This window comes from Babylonia areolata, chromosome 4 (assembly GCF_041734735.1).
Source record: "Babylonia areolata isolate BAREFJ2019XMU chromosome 4, ASM4173473v1, whole genome shotgun sequence".
Taxonomy (NCBI): domain Eukaryota; kingdom Metazoa; phylum Mollusca; class Gastropoda; order Neogastropoda; family Buccinidae; genus Babylonia; species Babylonia areolata.
The window spans coordinates 20846329-20864518 of NC_134879.1; the positions used below are offsets into that span (position 1 = coordinate 20846329).

At 39.1% G+C, this 18190-nt stretch overlaps 1 protein-coding gene across 1 annotated transcript in view; it reads right to left on the reverse strand.

Moving 5' to 3' along the window:
* Positions 1 to 18190, reverse strand: part of LOC143280943 (transient receptor potential cation channel subfamily M member 1-like) — a 54002-nt gene that overhangs the window by 10052 nt on the left and 25760 nt on the right. The window contains exons 11-18 of the mRNA XM_076585758.1: positions 17815 to 17951; positions 17290 to 17443; positions 16337 to 16517; positions 12435 to 12591; positions 7187 to 7437; positions 5800 to 5949; positions 4206 to 4352; positions 2407 to 2494 (exon numbers count right to left, since the gene is read on the reverse strand). Of these exons, the coding sequence (XP_076441873.1) occupies positions 2407 to 2494; positions 4206 to 4352; positions 5800 to 5949; positions 7187 to 7437; positions 12435 to 12591; positions 16337 to 16517; positions 17290 to 17443; positions 17815 to 17951 (1265 nt within the window). The remainder of the gene's footprint in view (positions 1 to 2406; positions 2495 to 4205; positions 4353 to 5799; positions 5950 to 7186; positions 7438 to 12434; positions 12592 to 16336; positions 16518 to 17289; positions 17444 to 17814; positions 17952 to 18190) is intronic.

The window sequence follows — 18190 nt, forward strand, 5'->3', positions numbered from 1 at the left end:
GGAGGCCATATTTTAACCCTTGCTGGGTCAGCTTTTGGCTTTCGTTTCCAGGATTCACCACTCAGAGACCAAGCTGCTGGGTTATGCAGGCCGATGACCAAGGAAGTGACGTCGGTGAAAGTTCTGGACCCCCTCACCCTCCTACACCATCGCTACAACCCATGGCCAGATGAACTCCCTGTGTAGTCCCAAGACCCCAAATGGACAGTTCAATGGACTAAGTTGAGTTCCAGATTCTCCCGTCTGTCTGAAAGTGTGCGAGATAGTGTGTGAGTGTGATTCCCATCTTATTTAGTAAGCGGGAGAGAATATAGTTTACAATTTGTTAGTGGGTTAGGAAGGGAAAGGGTGAGGGGGGTTAGATTTTGTTTGTCCCCTATATGAGTGTATGAGATAGTTGTGTTTATTATTATTATCATTACTGTTTTATTATTTATTTTATAATCTTTTTTTTCTCATTTTTTTTAAATGCTGTTTTTCTTTTATTCTACTTTTGTGCCGAGTTCTCTCTTGACACGCGTGTGGCGTGAGTGCCCATCTTGATTTGGCTTGGCATTACCCGTTCCCGGTTCCAGAGGCAGGTTGTGACAGCCAGTCAATATGCATAGTATGTCAATGCCATTAGCTTGGGCCAGTCAACATGCAAAGTAAGTCAATGCCATTACTTAGCTTGGGCCAGTCAACATGCATAGTAAGTCACTGCCATTGCTTAACTAGGGCCAGTCAACATGCATAGTAAGTCACTGCCATTACTCAGCTTGGGCCAGTCAACATGCATAGTATGTCAATACCATTACTCAGTCAACATCCATAGTATGTCAATGCCATTCTTAGCCTGGGCCAGTCAACATGTATAGTAAGTCAATGCCATTACTTTGCTTGGGCCAGTCAACATGCGTAGTAAATCAATGCCATTCTTAGCCTGGGCCAGTCAACATGCACAGTAAGTCAATGCCATTACTTAGCCTGGGCCAGTCAACATGCATAGTAAGTCAATGCCATTCTTAGCTTGGGCCAGTCAACTTGCATACTAAGTCAATGCCATTACTTAGCTTGGGCCAGTCAACATCCATAGTAAGTCAATGCCATTACTTAGCTTGGGCCAGTCACCATGCATAGTAAGTCAATGCCATTACTTAGCCTGGGCCAGTCAACATGCATAGTATGCCAATGCCATTCTTAGCCTGGGCCAGTCAACATACACAGTATGTCAATTCCATTACTTTGCTTGGGCCAGTCAACATGCATAGTATGTCAATGCCATTACTTGGCTTGGGCCGGTCAACGTGCACAGTATGTCCAATAGAAGAATCATGAGGAAGAGAGAGAGAGAGAGAGAGAGAGAGAGAGAGAGAGATCCTTAAAAATGTGTTCTGCATATATATATATATTGCAGTAAAGATGTTGCCATCACCTCAGGCACACTGCAACATGTAAGCCGTTTTCTCCAGATCTGCACAGACCAGTGTATGCTATGCTTACTCAAACTAAGAGGTACCGTTGATTCAGTTTTTTTGTGTGTTTATGTTCATTCTAACTAATTCTGTATCCAATGAAAAATATCAATATGGAGTAAACATGTCAATGGTGTATTAGTGTCACTGTGTGTGTTCTGTCCAGAATCTGCATTTCTTCTAATTGCGAAAAAGAAAATCGATGTAATGCTGTCTTCAAACCCAAGCATACATTCCAGCAACTGGTAAGAGCCCAATTACAATTTTCTGGATTCAGAGCTTCAACGAAATAAACCATTCAAAGTTCAGAAATATGGCTTTCCTGAAGACTTACAACCTATTACTGGTATGAATGTATTCCAGCAACTGGTAAGAGCCCAATTACAATTTTCTGGATTCGGAGCTTCAACGAAATAAACCATTCAAAGTTCAGAAATATGGCTTTCCTGAAGACTTACAACCTATTACTGGTATGAATGTAAAGATTTTTTTTTCCAGCTATGTTTAAAACCAAATTTGGTATGGCAGACAAAGTGTTTCCAGAGCAAATGATTTTGCTAAAGTTTACCACACACACACAACTGCACACCAGGATGTAACATGGACTCACTTTGTTTACAAAAGTGAGTGAAGTAGTTTGCTGCTCATGACCACAATTTCCGAGCAGCAAGTGGATGGTACAGTTGTGCCCCTTGGAGCATCTGCCTTATGTTTTTTTTAGTGGGCCATTCTATCTATGGGCATGTAGCACTGCACCCAACTTCGGCTCAGGAATAGTTCTTTCTGCATATAAATATTCAATAAGAAATAAGTAGGAAAAATACCCCCCCCCCCCACCCCTCTCTAATATAAGTGAGGAAAGAAAAAGTGATGTCGGTAAGCTGGTCATACAGACAAACATACATAAACATACAGAGAACCAGTCAGCCAGACAGTGCATGAGAACACTCACTCTTTTAACCAGGACTTGCTTGGGTCCTCTTGATGACGCACGTATTTCGCTTCCTCGTTCTCGAAAGCCATTGTCTTCAAAAGGTCCTCTGAATCATAAGAAGGGATGAGACAAGTGGTGATGATTTCACATAAACCTTTAAAGCAGAAGGTATGCTGCAAGCACCACCAGCCACACCAAGGAACAAGATATAGATCCCAAACTTGAATCACACACTGACACAGTGTAAGGCTGGCTTTTACTGATTTCACAATCGTTCCCAAATACATAAGAGATCTCCCCCTTTCCCTCTACTCACAACTACTCATCTCTCTACTCTCCAGAGATTAACTTTTCAAATTCCTAGGATGGAACAAAACACAAACATCTAATTTTTCAATGTGAAAACATGTTCATTACACCCTGAGATAAAAGTATATTAACCAAGTGACAAAATACCAGCAATTTCTTTTGTCATGACCATACCTCAACCATAAATATCCTACATGCTACATTGAAAAAATCTGATACCTAAAACACACAAGCACACCTGCACACACAAAATGCCTTTAAAAACCTGCATTCTCCAATATCAACACATTCTGTGTTTACACATTATTCAAGCAGAAGTGTGTATGTGTGTGTGTGTGCGCGCGCATGCATGCATGTGTGTCTGTGTCTCTGTGTTTGTGTGTGGTTTCCAAAACAAAAAGGCAAAGATTTTATGATGTATAATTCCAAATGAATTTGCAACACACACACACACACACACATGTAAATACATCAAAATGACAATAATGAGAAGTGATCTTTCAAGGATTTTACATTACTGAAAGATTATTCAAGAATGTTTCACAGATTTAGCTAACTTGAACAAAGTTGTCTTATTCTTTCAATGATCATGTCTTTTGAAAAAGATTTATTCATTCATCTACTTAAAAATTTGTTGAGGGTACATAATGGCAAAGCTTTGATGCACCAAAGTCATTAAGAATTTGTCCCCTTTAACTTTTTACTTTCTTTTAAAAAAAAAGTAAAAAATATTTCAAATGGCAGAAAATAAAAATAACAAATTAATATATCAGAATGATCTGTTTTGACAGGATTCATTTCATACTATCACATTAATGTGAGAAGAGACTGCTTCATACATGTTCACTAATGCATCAATAGAAACTTTTCAAGACTGTAGTCCGCAGAAAACGATGTTCAAATACTATAATCATTCCTGAAACATGAATACTTATGCCTTTCACTGATATGGCACATCTGTTACAAGTGATGCCTTGACAGATTTTCTTGATTCTATCACTCTGTCTTGTCTGATTTCTCTACCACTTCAGTTGCTGAAAAAATGCACATTACAGTTTATCCCTCTCGCATGCACACACACACGCATGCACACACACTGACGCACACACCCACAAAACAGGATCATTACACAGACTCTCTTCATGTACACATAGGAGTCAAATATTTGTGTCCCTTTCCTAAATGTTTATATATGTATCAACAGATATTGAAACAACGGCAATAAAACTAAAAGTAATGATAACAACTGTCATGATGAATTATGACAGACAACTGAGCAATGCTTGGATGGTTAAAGAAAAAAAAAGTGTCAAGCACAGAAGCTGCACTTGAACCAGGCAATATGGGGAGACTTGCCCTGTGCTGGAGGAGAAAAGAACAAACATGTTAGAGCTGATTCAAAATTATGCTCTGGAGGAGAAAAAAGCTCGAAGGTAATAAAACCACAGAAAAAGCAGACTAACAAGAGGCAGAGAGAAAGAGAATACGAAACAGATAAACATTTGCACCTGGACTGCGCGTTGCTTTAACTGATTCCAGGGTGACGTTGTGACCTGCCACATATATCTCGTAGTCTTTTTCAGTGTCCAGATCCCACACTGTCAATGCCTGTTCCTTCTCCTCCTCTGACTGAATCCTGGCCACTGAGAAACACTCTGAACAGAAAACAACCAACACTTCACCAACACTGCCACTGCTTGTGCAACTACTGGAACGGAAAGAAACGAGTGAATGGTGAATCATGCATGCACTTACTGTTCTGTCAAACCTGGCATGTGCGCTTTGTAATGGTGAACCCTGACACTGATATGAAGAACATTCACTGCATTTACAACTGGCTGCCTTACCTGATCTCAGACTTAATAATGATAATATCAAGAACAATAATGATAACAACAACATTAATATATAGTACTTACATGGTGCATATCATGGGCTCTATGCACTTCACATGAAACAATACATATACAATAGTGCATTCTGCCACATACCAGCACATGAAGGAATAAACATACAAGTACCTGTATACCCCAAAACAAGATGTGCACAAACAGGAAACACCCATCCACAGATACATTTTATAATGAGGACATGTTCTGTGTCTATGTTCTTCTCTGTTTGGCCACTACTCTGTTGTCTTGTCGATAAAGCGAATGTCACACCCCTGTAATGTTAAACCAACTACTGAGTATCATTCAGCGTTCTTGGCCAGGTTAAGATTTCCATTCAAACTATCTAGCAGCCAGCCCCACTCACTACAGGCCAGGACCGGCTTTACAGCCGAGCGGTTTAAAGTGATGGACTTTCAATCTTAGGGTCCTGTATTCAAATCCTGGCCATGGTGATTGGTGTTATTGGTGGAGATTTTTTTTCCTGACCTCCCAGGTCAACAGATGTGAAGCACTGCTAGTGCCTTCACCTCTTTCATGTGTATATGTATACAAAAGATCAATGTGCACATTAAAGATCCCTGATTCCACGCTGGCATTTGGCGGGTTATTGAAATAAAACCATAACCAGCATGCACAACCCTGAAAAACAAAAATATGGCATGTCTGCCTAGTAAGGTGAAAATGGTCATGCACTTAACAGCTAACTTGTACTTGAGAGAATGTGGTACTTGCAGCCTACGCATGCAAAAGAAGAAAAACAACAAGTCAGTATTTTGGATCTCCTGACCCTTATCAGGACTTCTTACTTCTGATGACCCACTTGAAGAGAAAGAATCAGAAGCAAAGAAAGGACAAAAGAAAGATAATGATGATGATAATGATGATATGGATACTTACGTGGCGCCTATCCTTGGTCAGAGACCAAGCTCTAAGCACGTCACAAACACAGTCATTTGCACAACATGCTGCCTACCTGGGTAGAGCTGACCGAGAGCTGCCTTTGGGCGCTCATCATTTGTTTCCTGTGTCATTCAGTCAGGTTTCAGTCAGGCATACAAACTCACAAAGACAAGTAGCATTTTATGTGCATGACTGTTTGTTTATTACCCCACCATGGAGGCAGCCATGATATAAATGGACAGAAGAAAACAAGAACAATTCACAACAGAAGTGCAGTCTGACAGTCTACTGGTAGGAAGAAAGGCTCTACCCTGCTGGTCAGTATCGTTGACCTCCACAGTGTACTGCTTCAACTGCCCATTCTCTGCCCCCTGCCCACCACTCTCCGCCAAGGTCAATCTGTTGGTCCAGGTGATTTTCACAGACCGTCTGTCAGCTGATCTCCAGGCCTCAAGAGAACCTAAACATCAAATGGTATCATGGCATGACAAGTATCACTGGTGACATGATGGGACTGTTCGTGACCCATAGAACAAAGAAATGGAAAAAAACAAATCCAAACTGCCTTCAAATGACCATTTTCTTTCTTCTTTATAGGAGTTCATTTCATGTGCCCTCTCCCCACCAATCCAGGGGGCATTGAAACATTACAAGCATGCATTTTTTACACAAACCAAACAAACAAAAAGAGTGATATCAAAAATCAAACTGCTCAAACAAACATGCAAATATACATTAACAAGTAATTTTTCTTTAGCAACAGACAAAATATGACGATTTGTTAAAATCTTCTTGCATCACTTTCAGTTCAACCGAAGAAATATGTGGCTCGGATGTCAGTTGCTCATTCATTATGCAAATAAAACATGTTTACATCTGATCTCTCTTGCAGCAGAGCTAAAACTTGTGCCAGAATCAAACAGTTCTGATGCCAAAGTCAGTAATAATTTCCAATTACTTATATCAAAATTTTTACTCCTTCTCAGTATATTTCAATTAACCTCCAAATGCTAAACAGAACCACCAAAATGACTTGATGAATAATCAATCCAACTTGTATGAAACAAAAAAAATCTATCAGTTCAGAATAAACTTGTTAATCCACTCAACACAATAGTTTCAAAGAGGGAAGACACCCGACACATCTATCTTATTGTCATCATTTACCCTTTTGATACAATGAAATGCCTGCCCATATGAACATATGCAACTTTTTGAAGGCAGTATTGCGTATGATGTAGCAATGCTGCTTTGTTCATTCTATTTTCCAGGGTTCAAGAAAAAGATGCAACAGGTAAAGAAGAAAATGGATAAAAGAAATGACAAAAAAACAACAACCGTAAACAGGAAGACTCTTTGTAAACTTTGTAAACAGTCACTCTGAATAATGAAAAACAACAACAACAACAACAAAACACAGTCAACTTTCTAGCAAGGTAAAAAACAAAGATATATTCTGGGTAAAGTAAAAAGAAAAGATGTGGAAATGACCTGTAAAACAAGAAAAGAAAAGCAGGGAAGGGACAGACTGCAAAGAAGAACACACACACGCATGCACACACAGTGAAAAGGCAAACTAAAGAACGAATGAACGAACACACACACACACACACACACACACACACACACACAGGGGTAAATATCACAATTTTTTTACAAAATCATGGAAACAAAAAAAGAAAAGAGATGTTTCATACTGGAAAGCAGAGGTAGATTTTCATCAGCTCTGCGGCTTCGGCGACATCTCCCTCCCTGCTTACAGCAGCACCACAGCCGGAGGATGCAGTCCTTGACCAAGAGGCAGCATCTTGTGAGAAAGGACAGCATGATAGCAAGGATGTTGAGAGGGGGAGGGAAAGCAGTGCGATTGTAGTACTCCATGATGATCTGACAACGATGCCATGACTGGTGCTGGCGAGCCTCCTCATGCACTTTGTTAAACGTCACTCTGCATCATAAAAGGCAAAACGTTATTTTAGAATGCAATCAAGTTTCTACCAAGGTAAAAAAAAAATAAAAAAAGAGAGAAAAAAATAGATCAAATCATTACTAGAGATTGTAGAGAAAAAAACCCAAACAAACAAAAAACAAAAACCATTATCCATATCACACCTGGCAAACGGAAAAAGATTTAAGCCTTTAAAAAAAAAAATAATGGAAGGGGGAAAAAAGTCAATTTTCTAGCATGGTAAAACCAAAAATTATGTCTTCTGGGTGGTGCTTGAATGGTAAAAATATCACTGCCGATGGAAGAGGAAAAACATCATCATCCATTATCGTTACAACTGGTAAAAACAAAGAGAATCAACGTCTTTGAAGGATATCCATAAAAGAAGACAATGATTCTGGCATTAAACTTCGACCACTACTGGGATTATCGTTAAAAACATGCACAGGATTTGCTTCACCAATGATAACCTGTCTCTCAATGCGTGATTTTTACACATCCAGCTAAGATAACATGATAAAACCTTTCCTTATCTAAAAGGATATTGATAATGTAAGCACATGAAAAAAGTTATCCTTCTTAGAAAGTATATTTACACTGATGCATGATAAAAAATATTTAAAAAAAGGGATGGCACTCTCACTGTAGCAACATGCTCTCCAGAGAGCAGCCAGAATTTCACACAGAGTGATGTTGTGACACAAGAGTAATAAAATAAAATAGTTTCAATTTCAGTTTAATTCAAAGAATTGTTGTTGTTGGTTTTTTTTGGTTTTTTTTATCATAATTATTATTTATTTATTTATGTATATACGCATTTATATATATATATATTTTTTTTCTCAAGGCCTGACTAAGCGCGTTGGGTTACGCTGCTGGTCAGGCATCTGCTTGGCAGATGTGGTGTAGCGTATATGGATTTGTCCGAACGCAGTGACGCCTCCTTGAGCTACTGATACTGATACTGATACTCAAAGAAAGTGTCCAAGCAGGCAGACTGATCCACACATGCTACATTGTATCTGCACAAACACAAATAAATACAATATAAAAAAGAGGGCCCACTGTGTGTATTTACCCAACAGGCTCATCAGGCCTTGAGAGTAGACCCATTATTTGGGGATGGAAAGACTGCTTGTACAGCACAAAGTCAATGACACTAGTCTTCTTCCTGTCTTGTTCAAACATGTTAAGATTTATTTGCACACAAACCTTAATAACACTGACACAAAAACTACGACTTGCGATGTGCTGCTAATAATAATGGGCATTTATAATGCGGTCTTCCCTCTTAACACACTGGCCCAGAGCACTATCAAAATCAATTTAAGGAAAAATTAAAATGGTTACAAAAATCAAAACCACAGGGGACAATAGTCAGAAATAAAAGCAAGCCAAATGGAACATGTCAGTGTAAAGTGCACACACACACACACACACACACACACACACACACACACACACACACACACACACACACACACACAGGGTTATTACAGACTTGCATTATGTGTAAACACACAAGCAAGCCAAGAAAAAAAGTGCAAGGAAAACTTGTCAAAGGCTCTAAAAATGATCGCAAAGTGAAAATCCAAATCATGTGCTTTTCACCTCCCTGCCTGATTGACGATTTTAACACAATAACGAAAAGACTTACTTCTCTGTAGGAGTTTTTGCTGCTGAACCTTGCAATTTTTGGCTACTGTGTGTGTTTACATGCAATGCTAGTCTATGTAACAATCCCACGATTTCACTCACAATGTGTGAGAAATTGTGGGAAGTCCCCCTTATTTTAATAAAAAATATGTCCTTTGTCATCAGAGTTGGGTTCATGTCTTTTCCCATTGCAAATCCAAGAGCAAAACGAGAGAGAGAGAGAAAAAAAAACGAGAAATGGGAGGGGGTGGGGGGGTGGGGGGTCACAACAATGACAATCATGATAATGACAGTGGCACTGGTGAAGACATCAACAATGGACGGTGAAGGTGATGACAGTACTGGTTTTAAAAAAATGTGTATGTGTATGAGTGAGTGAGTGAGAGTGAGTGAGTGAGTGTGTGTGTGTGTGTGTGTGTGTGTGTGTGTGTGTGTGTGTGTGTGTGTGTGTGTGTTAGTGTTAGTGTTAGTGTGTGTGTGTGTGAGTGACTGTGTGTGAGTGACTGTGTTTACTTGGCTGGTTGATTTGTTCTTTTCTTTCACTCTGTTTTTAAAAGAATACTTTCATGTTCTGAATGTCTTCTATGAAACAGAAGTTATTTTCAGTACAATCTTACATGCGAAAAGATGTTGACACAAACAGATGAACAAATGAGCACGCATGAAATGAACATTTTAAATAAATGTGACAGAAAAGGTTACATCACAACAAACATCAAAACTATTTGGTCCAGTTTTCATGCTCCCTGTGTGAGGATAAGGCATTGTGAAACTTCTTTTAACAAAAACATTTTATGACATTTATGTAGAGAGTTGAATCATTTTGATATTATTCCTTACGTCCCTTGGGAAAGATTTGGTTCAAGTCTTATATCATATTCTATTACATTATATCATATTATGTTATATTATATCTTATTATATTATGTTATGTTATGTTATATATTATATTGTATTGTATTGCATTATCTTTCTGTTTGAGTTATGTACATTGCCTTAATTTCGTTGTTTGCTATTGATTTCGTTGTTGAATTCGAGGTCAATGTATTGCAGTGATCCATCTTGTGTGAAATACAATAAATAGATGTGTTTCAGTGACATTACTGTTCATGTCTTCAATAACGCCGCTGTAATTATCAGCATCATCACTGTTGTCGCACCCCTTTTTGACTCACTTGTGTAAACAAAGTGAGTCTATGTTTTAACCCGGTGTCCGGTTGTGTGTGTGTGTGTGTGTGTGTGCGTGTGTGTGTCCTTGTGTCTGTGTGTCCGTGGTAAAATTAAACAATGACATTTTATCTGCAAATACTTTGTCAGTTGACACCACATTTGGCATTAAAATAGGAAAAATTCAGTTCTTTCCAGTCATCTGTTTAAAACAATATTGCACCTCTGGGATGGGCACAAAAAAATAAAAAAGAAGCCTAATTATATGCAAACTGCATTTACTGTTATATTTATATTTTTTGTATTCTCTAAACTTGGCACTTTGACCTCTTATTCTGACGCAACAACAAGAGGAGTCATTATTATCATTTTTTGTTCAAACAGGAACTTCTTTTGCTAAGCATAGAATTTTTATTTATTTTGCAAACGTTTTGGTGCAGATAGTAAAAAAAGGGAAATTACTCTGTAATTAATGCTAGGGGACTTAATTTATCACAAGTGAGTCTTGAAGGCCTTGCCTCTCTTGTTCTCGTTTCTTTTCCTCTCTCTGATTTTTGTCTTCGATTTGCACTGGGAAAAGACAAGAACCTAACTGATGGCACAGGAAATATTTTTTTATTAAAATAAGGGGGACTTCCATGATTTGGGAAAAAAGTGGGAGGGGAACAACCACAAGTTCTTGCAATCCCACAATTTCTCTCAAAGTGAGAGAAATCTTGGGATTGCGAGAAATCGTGAGCTTACAAACCCTCTATGTGTGCATGCGTGTGTGTGTGTACATGTGTACGCGCAAGTGTGTCAGTTTCAGTTTCAGTAGCTCAAGGAGGCGTCACTGCGTTCGGACAAATCCATATACGCTACACCACATCTGCCAAGCAGATGCCTGACCAGCAGCGTAACCCAACGCGCTTACAACGTGCCTGCGAGTGTGTTTGCTGTAAACTTTGATTTATTTTCTCTGAAAATACTTAGTCAATATCGGATTTAGAATAAACAGAGAGAGAGAGAGAGAGAAAAGAGCATATTTCCGGATCATTAATGCTTTATTTCACTGGCCTCTGGATCCACAATATTTTGGGGGGCCATTCCAAGTTCGTTGCCGAAAAAATTAGTTTGAGTTTTATGATGGCATGGCATTCTATTTCTTGTTTGCAGTTAAAAGGAAAGAAAAAGAAATTCTGCACAGAACACACAGAATAACATCAACAACACTCTGACAAATAATTTTGCAAAGGGATATTTGAAACAGTGTTCTGAATTAACTAGAATAAACATACTGAAAATTCGATTCAATGGCGCACATTTTGCCTGCAAAGACCCTCAGTTCTGCATGCATTAGACACAGGTTTACCTACAATTGTTGAGTAGGATCAAGTCATGGAAAAGACAGGGATATGTTAAAAGTTTGGCAGCTATGAAGGTATACCTGTGAGTTGTTTGAATATTAGTCAAATGCGGATCCAATGTGGCTAGGACTGTGGGACACAAAATACAGCACAACGTTCCAACAGATCTAGACAAATTGGTACTTTGACAGTGAGCAAATGAATATGACTTATGCAGGGTGTGCATTGTTTAACTGTGGTAATTCAAGTGTTAATACAAAAGATAGTAATCCTTTTTCAGTGTTTTTTTTTTTTTTTAGTCTATCAAAGCAGTAAAAAGCCATGTTGAAAAGAAACTTTGATCTATATCTATATCATGACTATAGGGGAGAATGTGCATCTGACCCACCGATCATACTTTGGAAAAAAAATATTGGACTTCGTATGTAAGTATTAGTAGCCCTAAGATTTTCCCTAAGATTCTATCTGGCCCTCCAGTTTTCCCACTTTTAAGAGTTCTTATATTGTTAACAATTTGGTCATTGAATAACAATGGGTCATTGAATAATGACTCTTCAGAGTCATCTGATCCTATGTCATTGTTATCATTATCTGTACCATCATCAAACAAGCTGAAAACATTGCGGAAGTGCTCGAACAACTGGTTTATACTTATTTCACAATATATTGTTACCTTTCTATTTAATGTCCTAATTGCTGACCAAAAAGACTTAAGTCCTTATAGTACTCTTCAATCTTTTTTTCGTACAAAACAGAATAATGAAGCAAAAAAACAACAAAAAACAAAAAAAGGTGAACACATCATATCACAGTACAACAAACCCCTACCCAAAACGAGCAATCAGGAGGTTGAGCAGCAACACATTGGTGATCATGACATGGATACCCAGCAGAACTGGCACAAAGTAAGTGCTGTACTTTGTAGGGCAGTGTGGCTCATCATAACCGTAGTGCTTGGATTTGCTATCTGAACACGAGTCATTATCTGGAAAATGGAAACAGACACATGATTCTTCGATAAAAGAACAAGATGAAAAGAACAAGATCATTTGTATTCTCTTAAAATAAAAGTCAAGGACAATACAAAAACAAAGGTAATTCATTTATATTCCCTTCCAAAAAAAGTCAAGGACAACCTTTTCACAAATATGAAAAGTACTGACTGAACTATCACAATTTTCATTAAGATTTCATCAAATAACCAACGTGTATGCACAGAAAATTTCCAGTCTGAATAACCATCTAATATGAATTGAGAGCCGTGCAACTGCCACAACCCCCAATTTGAAAGTCACACAAATAGTGTTCACTGAAAATCCTTGCTAATAGTGCATGAACACAGCTGTTGGCAAGGCATTCAAAGCAGTACTGTCACATGGAGTTCACCAGGTTTGGTAGAAAGGCCTGAGGCAGCCCACTCCTGGACTCAGAGAGAACCAGCCAAGCCAGGAATTCAGGAAGAATCGATGTCATAGCTTGTCCCTAAGATGTCTGATATGGCTGAGGCCCAGACTGTTTGATGACCACTGCATTGTGTTGAGACTGGCAGCTACGAAGTGGTGGAGCCAGGTATTGTCATCTTGAAAGACTGAGTGTGGGCCAATCTCATGTTGGGCTGGAATCACTAGGGGCTCCAACATCTCCACTGGGTAGCGCTCACTATTCAAGTTCCCAGCCACATTGTAGAAAGTCATTCTGTGGTGTGCTCTCACACTGCCCCAAATCATGACGCCCCTCCCCCCCACCCCGCCCCCTCCCTGCAATAATGGTTCCTTTCAAGGACAGCATCACTGGCAAACTGCTCCTCATGCCACTTCCACACCCTTTTGCATCTATCAGCGAGATCAAGGCAGAACCGAAACTCGAAACAGATACTGAGCCCATTGTCCACACTGTCATCTCACATGCTGCATGCATCAATACCAGCGTGTTGCTTTGTGGGCATCACTCAAGGTCTTATGGCTGGACACTGAGCACAGAAGTTAGTGGTGTGAAGGCGGTTCTGAATGGTCTGACCATGGACAACAATGCTGGCAGCATCTCTGAGGTGACAAGTTTGCAGTTGCTGTTCTTCCTTGTAGGACTTGCCTCTATGTATCGGTCCTTTCATGCTGTCATTAATCTGGGCTGACCATTCTTGCACTCTTCCTGTATTTTAAAAGTGTTGTCTCAGTCTCACGGTAACAGTGTGACACCCCAATCCTCTGTGCCACTTGCCACAACAGTGTGACACCCCAATCCTCTGTGCCACTTGCCATGATAACAGTGTGACACCCCAATCCTCTGTGCCACTTGCCACAACAGTGTGACATCCCAATCCTCTGTGCCACTTGCCATGGTAACAGTGTGACACCCCAATCCTCTGTGCCACTTGCCATGATAACAGTGTGACATCCCAATCCTCTGTGCCACTTGCCATGATAACAGTGTGACACCCCAATCCTCTGTGCCACTTGCCATGGTAACAGTGTTACCAACGATAACCAGTGTGACATCCCAATCCTCTGTGCCACTTGCCATAACAGTGTGACACCCCAATCCTCTGTGCCACTTGCCATGATAACAGTGTGACATCCCAATCCTCTGTGCCACTTGCCATGATAACAGTGTGACACCCCAATCCTCTGTGCCACTTGCCATGATAATAGTGTGACACCCCAATCCTCTGTGCCACTTGCCGGACCACATCATCTCCTTGAAGCCAGCTCATTCAGTTCTCATTGTGGAGGCATACTGCTGAGTTGCATTTTTTTTGTCAGTTGCTTTAAAGACATTCAGGTGAGCACAGTTTATGAACAAAAGCCTGTTGTTCTAACATGTGCTCTACTAGCTTTTGCTTTAGCAAGCACTCCTCTGATTTCATACACTTCAGAAATTCACCCCCTTTCCACCTTATACATATCTCACAGTGTTACGGATTATACATACACTGACAAATGACCCAGAGAAAGAAAAAAATGAAAACACCGAGAACACAAACAGGAACATGAGGGAGATGAAGACCCTCAAAAGTCATTTGTCATTACCTATAACCACATAAGAAAACAGATACTGCTCATCAGATTCAAAAACAAGCAGAGAACACGACTGTGTGCATGACTTTGTACTTGCAAAATACAAGCATAATAAAGTGATATTATTGAATGCCATAGTTATTAAAGACTTTTGTTTTCATTTAGGAAGCGCAGCATTGAATTTCATTTAAGTAATGCGTGTCCAATTAATGGGCAATTTCTTACTGGTCCTAGTGTTCGGAGTGTATGATGGTGTGTCAGAATTTTAATCTGACCTAGTGTGTTTATCATTTACATAAATGCTTGTAGTATTATCATTTATATAAGTAAAATAATAAAGGCGATGAATATAACTCATTATGATAATGATTTTAAATGGACATACTCTTTTTCTGGTTACCTCCACCTTTCCACCAATTTTGTTTCCAAATTTTAATTGCAAATTCACCTAGGAGTGGTCAGAACAGTATCTGTATTGAACATCAGGCTCTTCTACAGCAAAGTAAAGTTTATTACAAGTAAAAAATCTTATTTGCTTTGTTTCAAATGATTTGATTTTCACCAAATGTATCTTCTGTATTCCAGTTTATGTTCTCTCCATTTATACTAATTCTAGTTCATCCATCGTTTTGCGCACCCCTTCTTGAGAATTTGTATCATTATTGTGTTTGTAATTATTGTAATTCTTAGTAGGATCTAAAGCTAGTTTCCAGTTGCCTACTATTACGTTACTATTGTGGAAAACAATCTGATTCCCTAGACGACTAAGTGCTGGGGTGTCTCTATTTGGATAAATGTTAACCAGTAGTTCCAAAGCTCTAAATGATATTAAAAGAGAATTTCTGCCCCCACCCTTTTGAACCTTCTCAATCTTAAACTAAAAATTGTTACTGAAAAGAATACATCCCCCTTTGGCGTTAACTCGTAAGATGCAAAACTGCATATGCAGCCCTATTCAAATGAAACAATTTTTTTTTCTATTTTGATGTCAAAGTAAATATCTATCTGGTAAACAACATTTGGAAAATGATTTCTGTTTCAAATACTAACAACCATTTTATCTCAAAAAGCAATGATAATACTTTGTAGGTGCAGAATGACGGATCATTCTTCTTGTAATCATTTTGCACTCTAAAACCACCAGTGCATCCAAACACATGATCTGTTATTTTCATGACATCAAATGTAACATTTTGGGTTACACTCACACACACAAATGCCAATCCAATGAGGAAAAAACATTTTTTTCTTCTATTATTAAAAGGATAGAAAATAACACCCTCTGAGAAAAAATATTCTTTGCAATACTTGCTGGGTGACAAGTTTTGTATTTTCTCATATCCTGCAAAGTAAACTCTGATGGTGCTGATAGCTGCTAAATGTGCTAATCTTAAAGATTAAAATGTCCTTTGAGCACTTTCCTACATCATCTCAAACATATTTCCAGACCTCTATAATAAAACCACAATGTCATTCATCTAGCTATTTCAGAATCTTCTTGGTTAATCTGTTGTCTTAATCGAGCCCAAAAGTTCACGAGAAATTAATGCAAAAACTACAGAAGATTGAGGTATTTTCTTTTACTTGACAGTCAACAAACATCTTCATGGGTTTTTTTTTTCTGACACTCATGATCAGTTTACTCAACAGCTGTCCTACCTCTGATCTCAAATCAAATTATGGTGCTTAGAGCCTTGCCGACCACTAAGGCCATACCTCTGATCTCAATTTCTTCCAGATTGAGCTCCCCAAACACCTGCCAATAGGCTTTGCGAGGCAAATGAAAGAGGCGATCTGCAGTGAAGTTGCTTCTGGGGTACAGAAGTGACTCGGACGCCACGGCGTAGGCCAGCACAAAGATGAGGAGGATGATCATGAAGTTGATGGTGTCCTTCACCTGTGTGACAGACAGTGCTGTAACAGTACCTCCACAGGTGACGCCAGGTCAATGTCGCTCAAAGATAAGGGAGTTGTGAGGTTTGATATCATAAAATGCAAACTTCAATACTTGACGAGTAGAAGTTATCTTTCATAAATTAAGCATTCAACAATCATCTGACCAAAACAAGTTGTGACAGTACCTTAGCAGATACTGTCATGCCAAAGTAGTCAGCTTTAATATCATATAAAACAAACTTCAAAATCTGACGAATAGAAAAAAAATCACAAGTAAAAACAAAGAAAAAGAAGAAAAAGCAATAACCTCTCAACAAAAAATTAACCTTACTTTCCCATAAAAAATATAAACAATGTATTGAGAAAATGTTGTAGAAGAGGTGAACTAAATGCAAACATGAATGTATTACTCATCAACTGTACAGCCTATCTGCTGATAAATGTTTCCTCAGGATGGTTGTCACAGTAACTGATTTCCAGTGTTTTTTCCAGTCACCTTTTATAGAAGCATGATAATACCATAAAGATATTAATGTGTTGCACGCTGTTTAAAAAGTGAACCTGAGGAAGTACAGAAATATAAATGTAAACACTACCTGCCGCATGAAAGAGAAGTCTATTGTTACAATGTGGAAGAAACTGTGACACAACTGTTTTGATGAAAAAAACGGAACCTATTTCTCAAGGGGAACAAAATGATACAAACATGCAGGTCTTCTATAAATTGCTAGTTGTCACACAGTGCCAGTCTCGGCCCCTCCCCATGCACTCACCATCTTGTGGACCATGACCAGCATCAGACCCAACTCCTCGAAGACCATGAGCATCTGGATGGTCCTCACGAAGAAGACGAAAATGTCAATGCTCAACAGTAAGCGGCCCACCTCTTGACACTCTTCTACTGGAATGAAAACTATCAGGCCCAACCTGAAAATAAAGAATGACAATCAAGTGTTAGATATAGACAGACAGATAGGCAGATAGATAGATATAGACAGATAGATGTAAAGATAGATACACATATCGAAATATAAATCATGACAGAAACCTGGTACATTTTTTTTAATCTTAATGTTAAATCAACCCAGCAGTCTGCAAGAAAGGGGAAACTGATCTAACAGCTTGCAACAAATCACCATTTCGGACAGACATGCACGTGAGCACACATACCCCTCGTTTGACACGGCTCCTGTACCACATTTTCTTTCTTAAAACTTCCTTTTTTTTCAGTTCATCAAAATGCACGATTTACACTCCCACAGTCCTGAAGAAATGGGGAAAAAAAGCAGGCTTGGTACCAGAAAAGCACGATGGTGGTGACATCAACCCGGTTCCAGCCCTGACTCAGGTAGGTCTGCAGCTTGGTTCTGGTGATCTGAGTGTTGTCAGACATGTGCAGGCTTCGGTCCCGCAGCACCGCATGCTTGCTCACCAACTGGACAACAAATACAGCTCTAGAATTATTCAGCCTTGAAACAAGACCTGACTTAGTTATTGAGGCAAATCATTTGGTACATTGTTTAAGGATTAAAGGGACTGAGGTCAGTTTTTGTTGGGTGCCTTCTCATGTGGGCATTCTTGGCAATGAAACTGTTGATAAAGCAGCTAAAAGAGGAGCACAAGATTCAGAAAAATCGACAAAAATACATGTCCGTCTCTCCGCAAAAGAGGCAT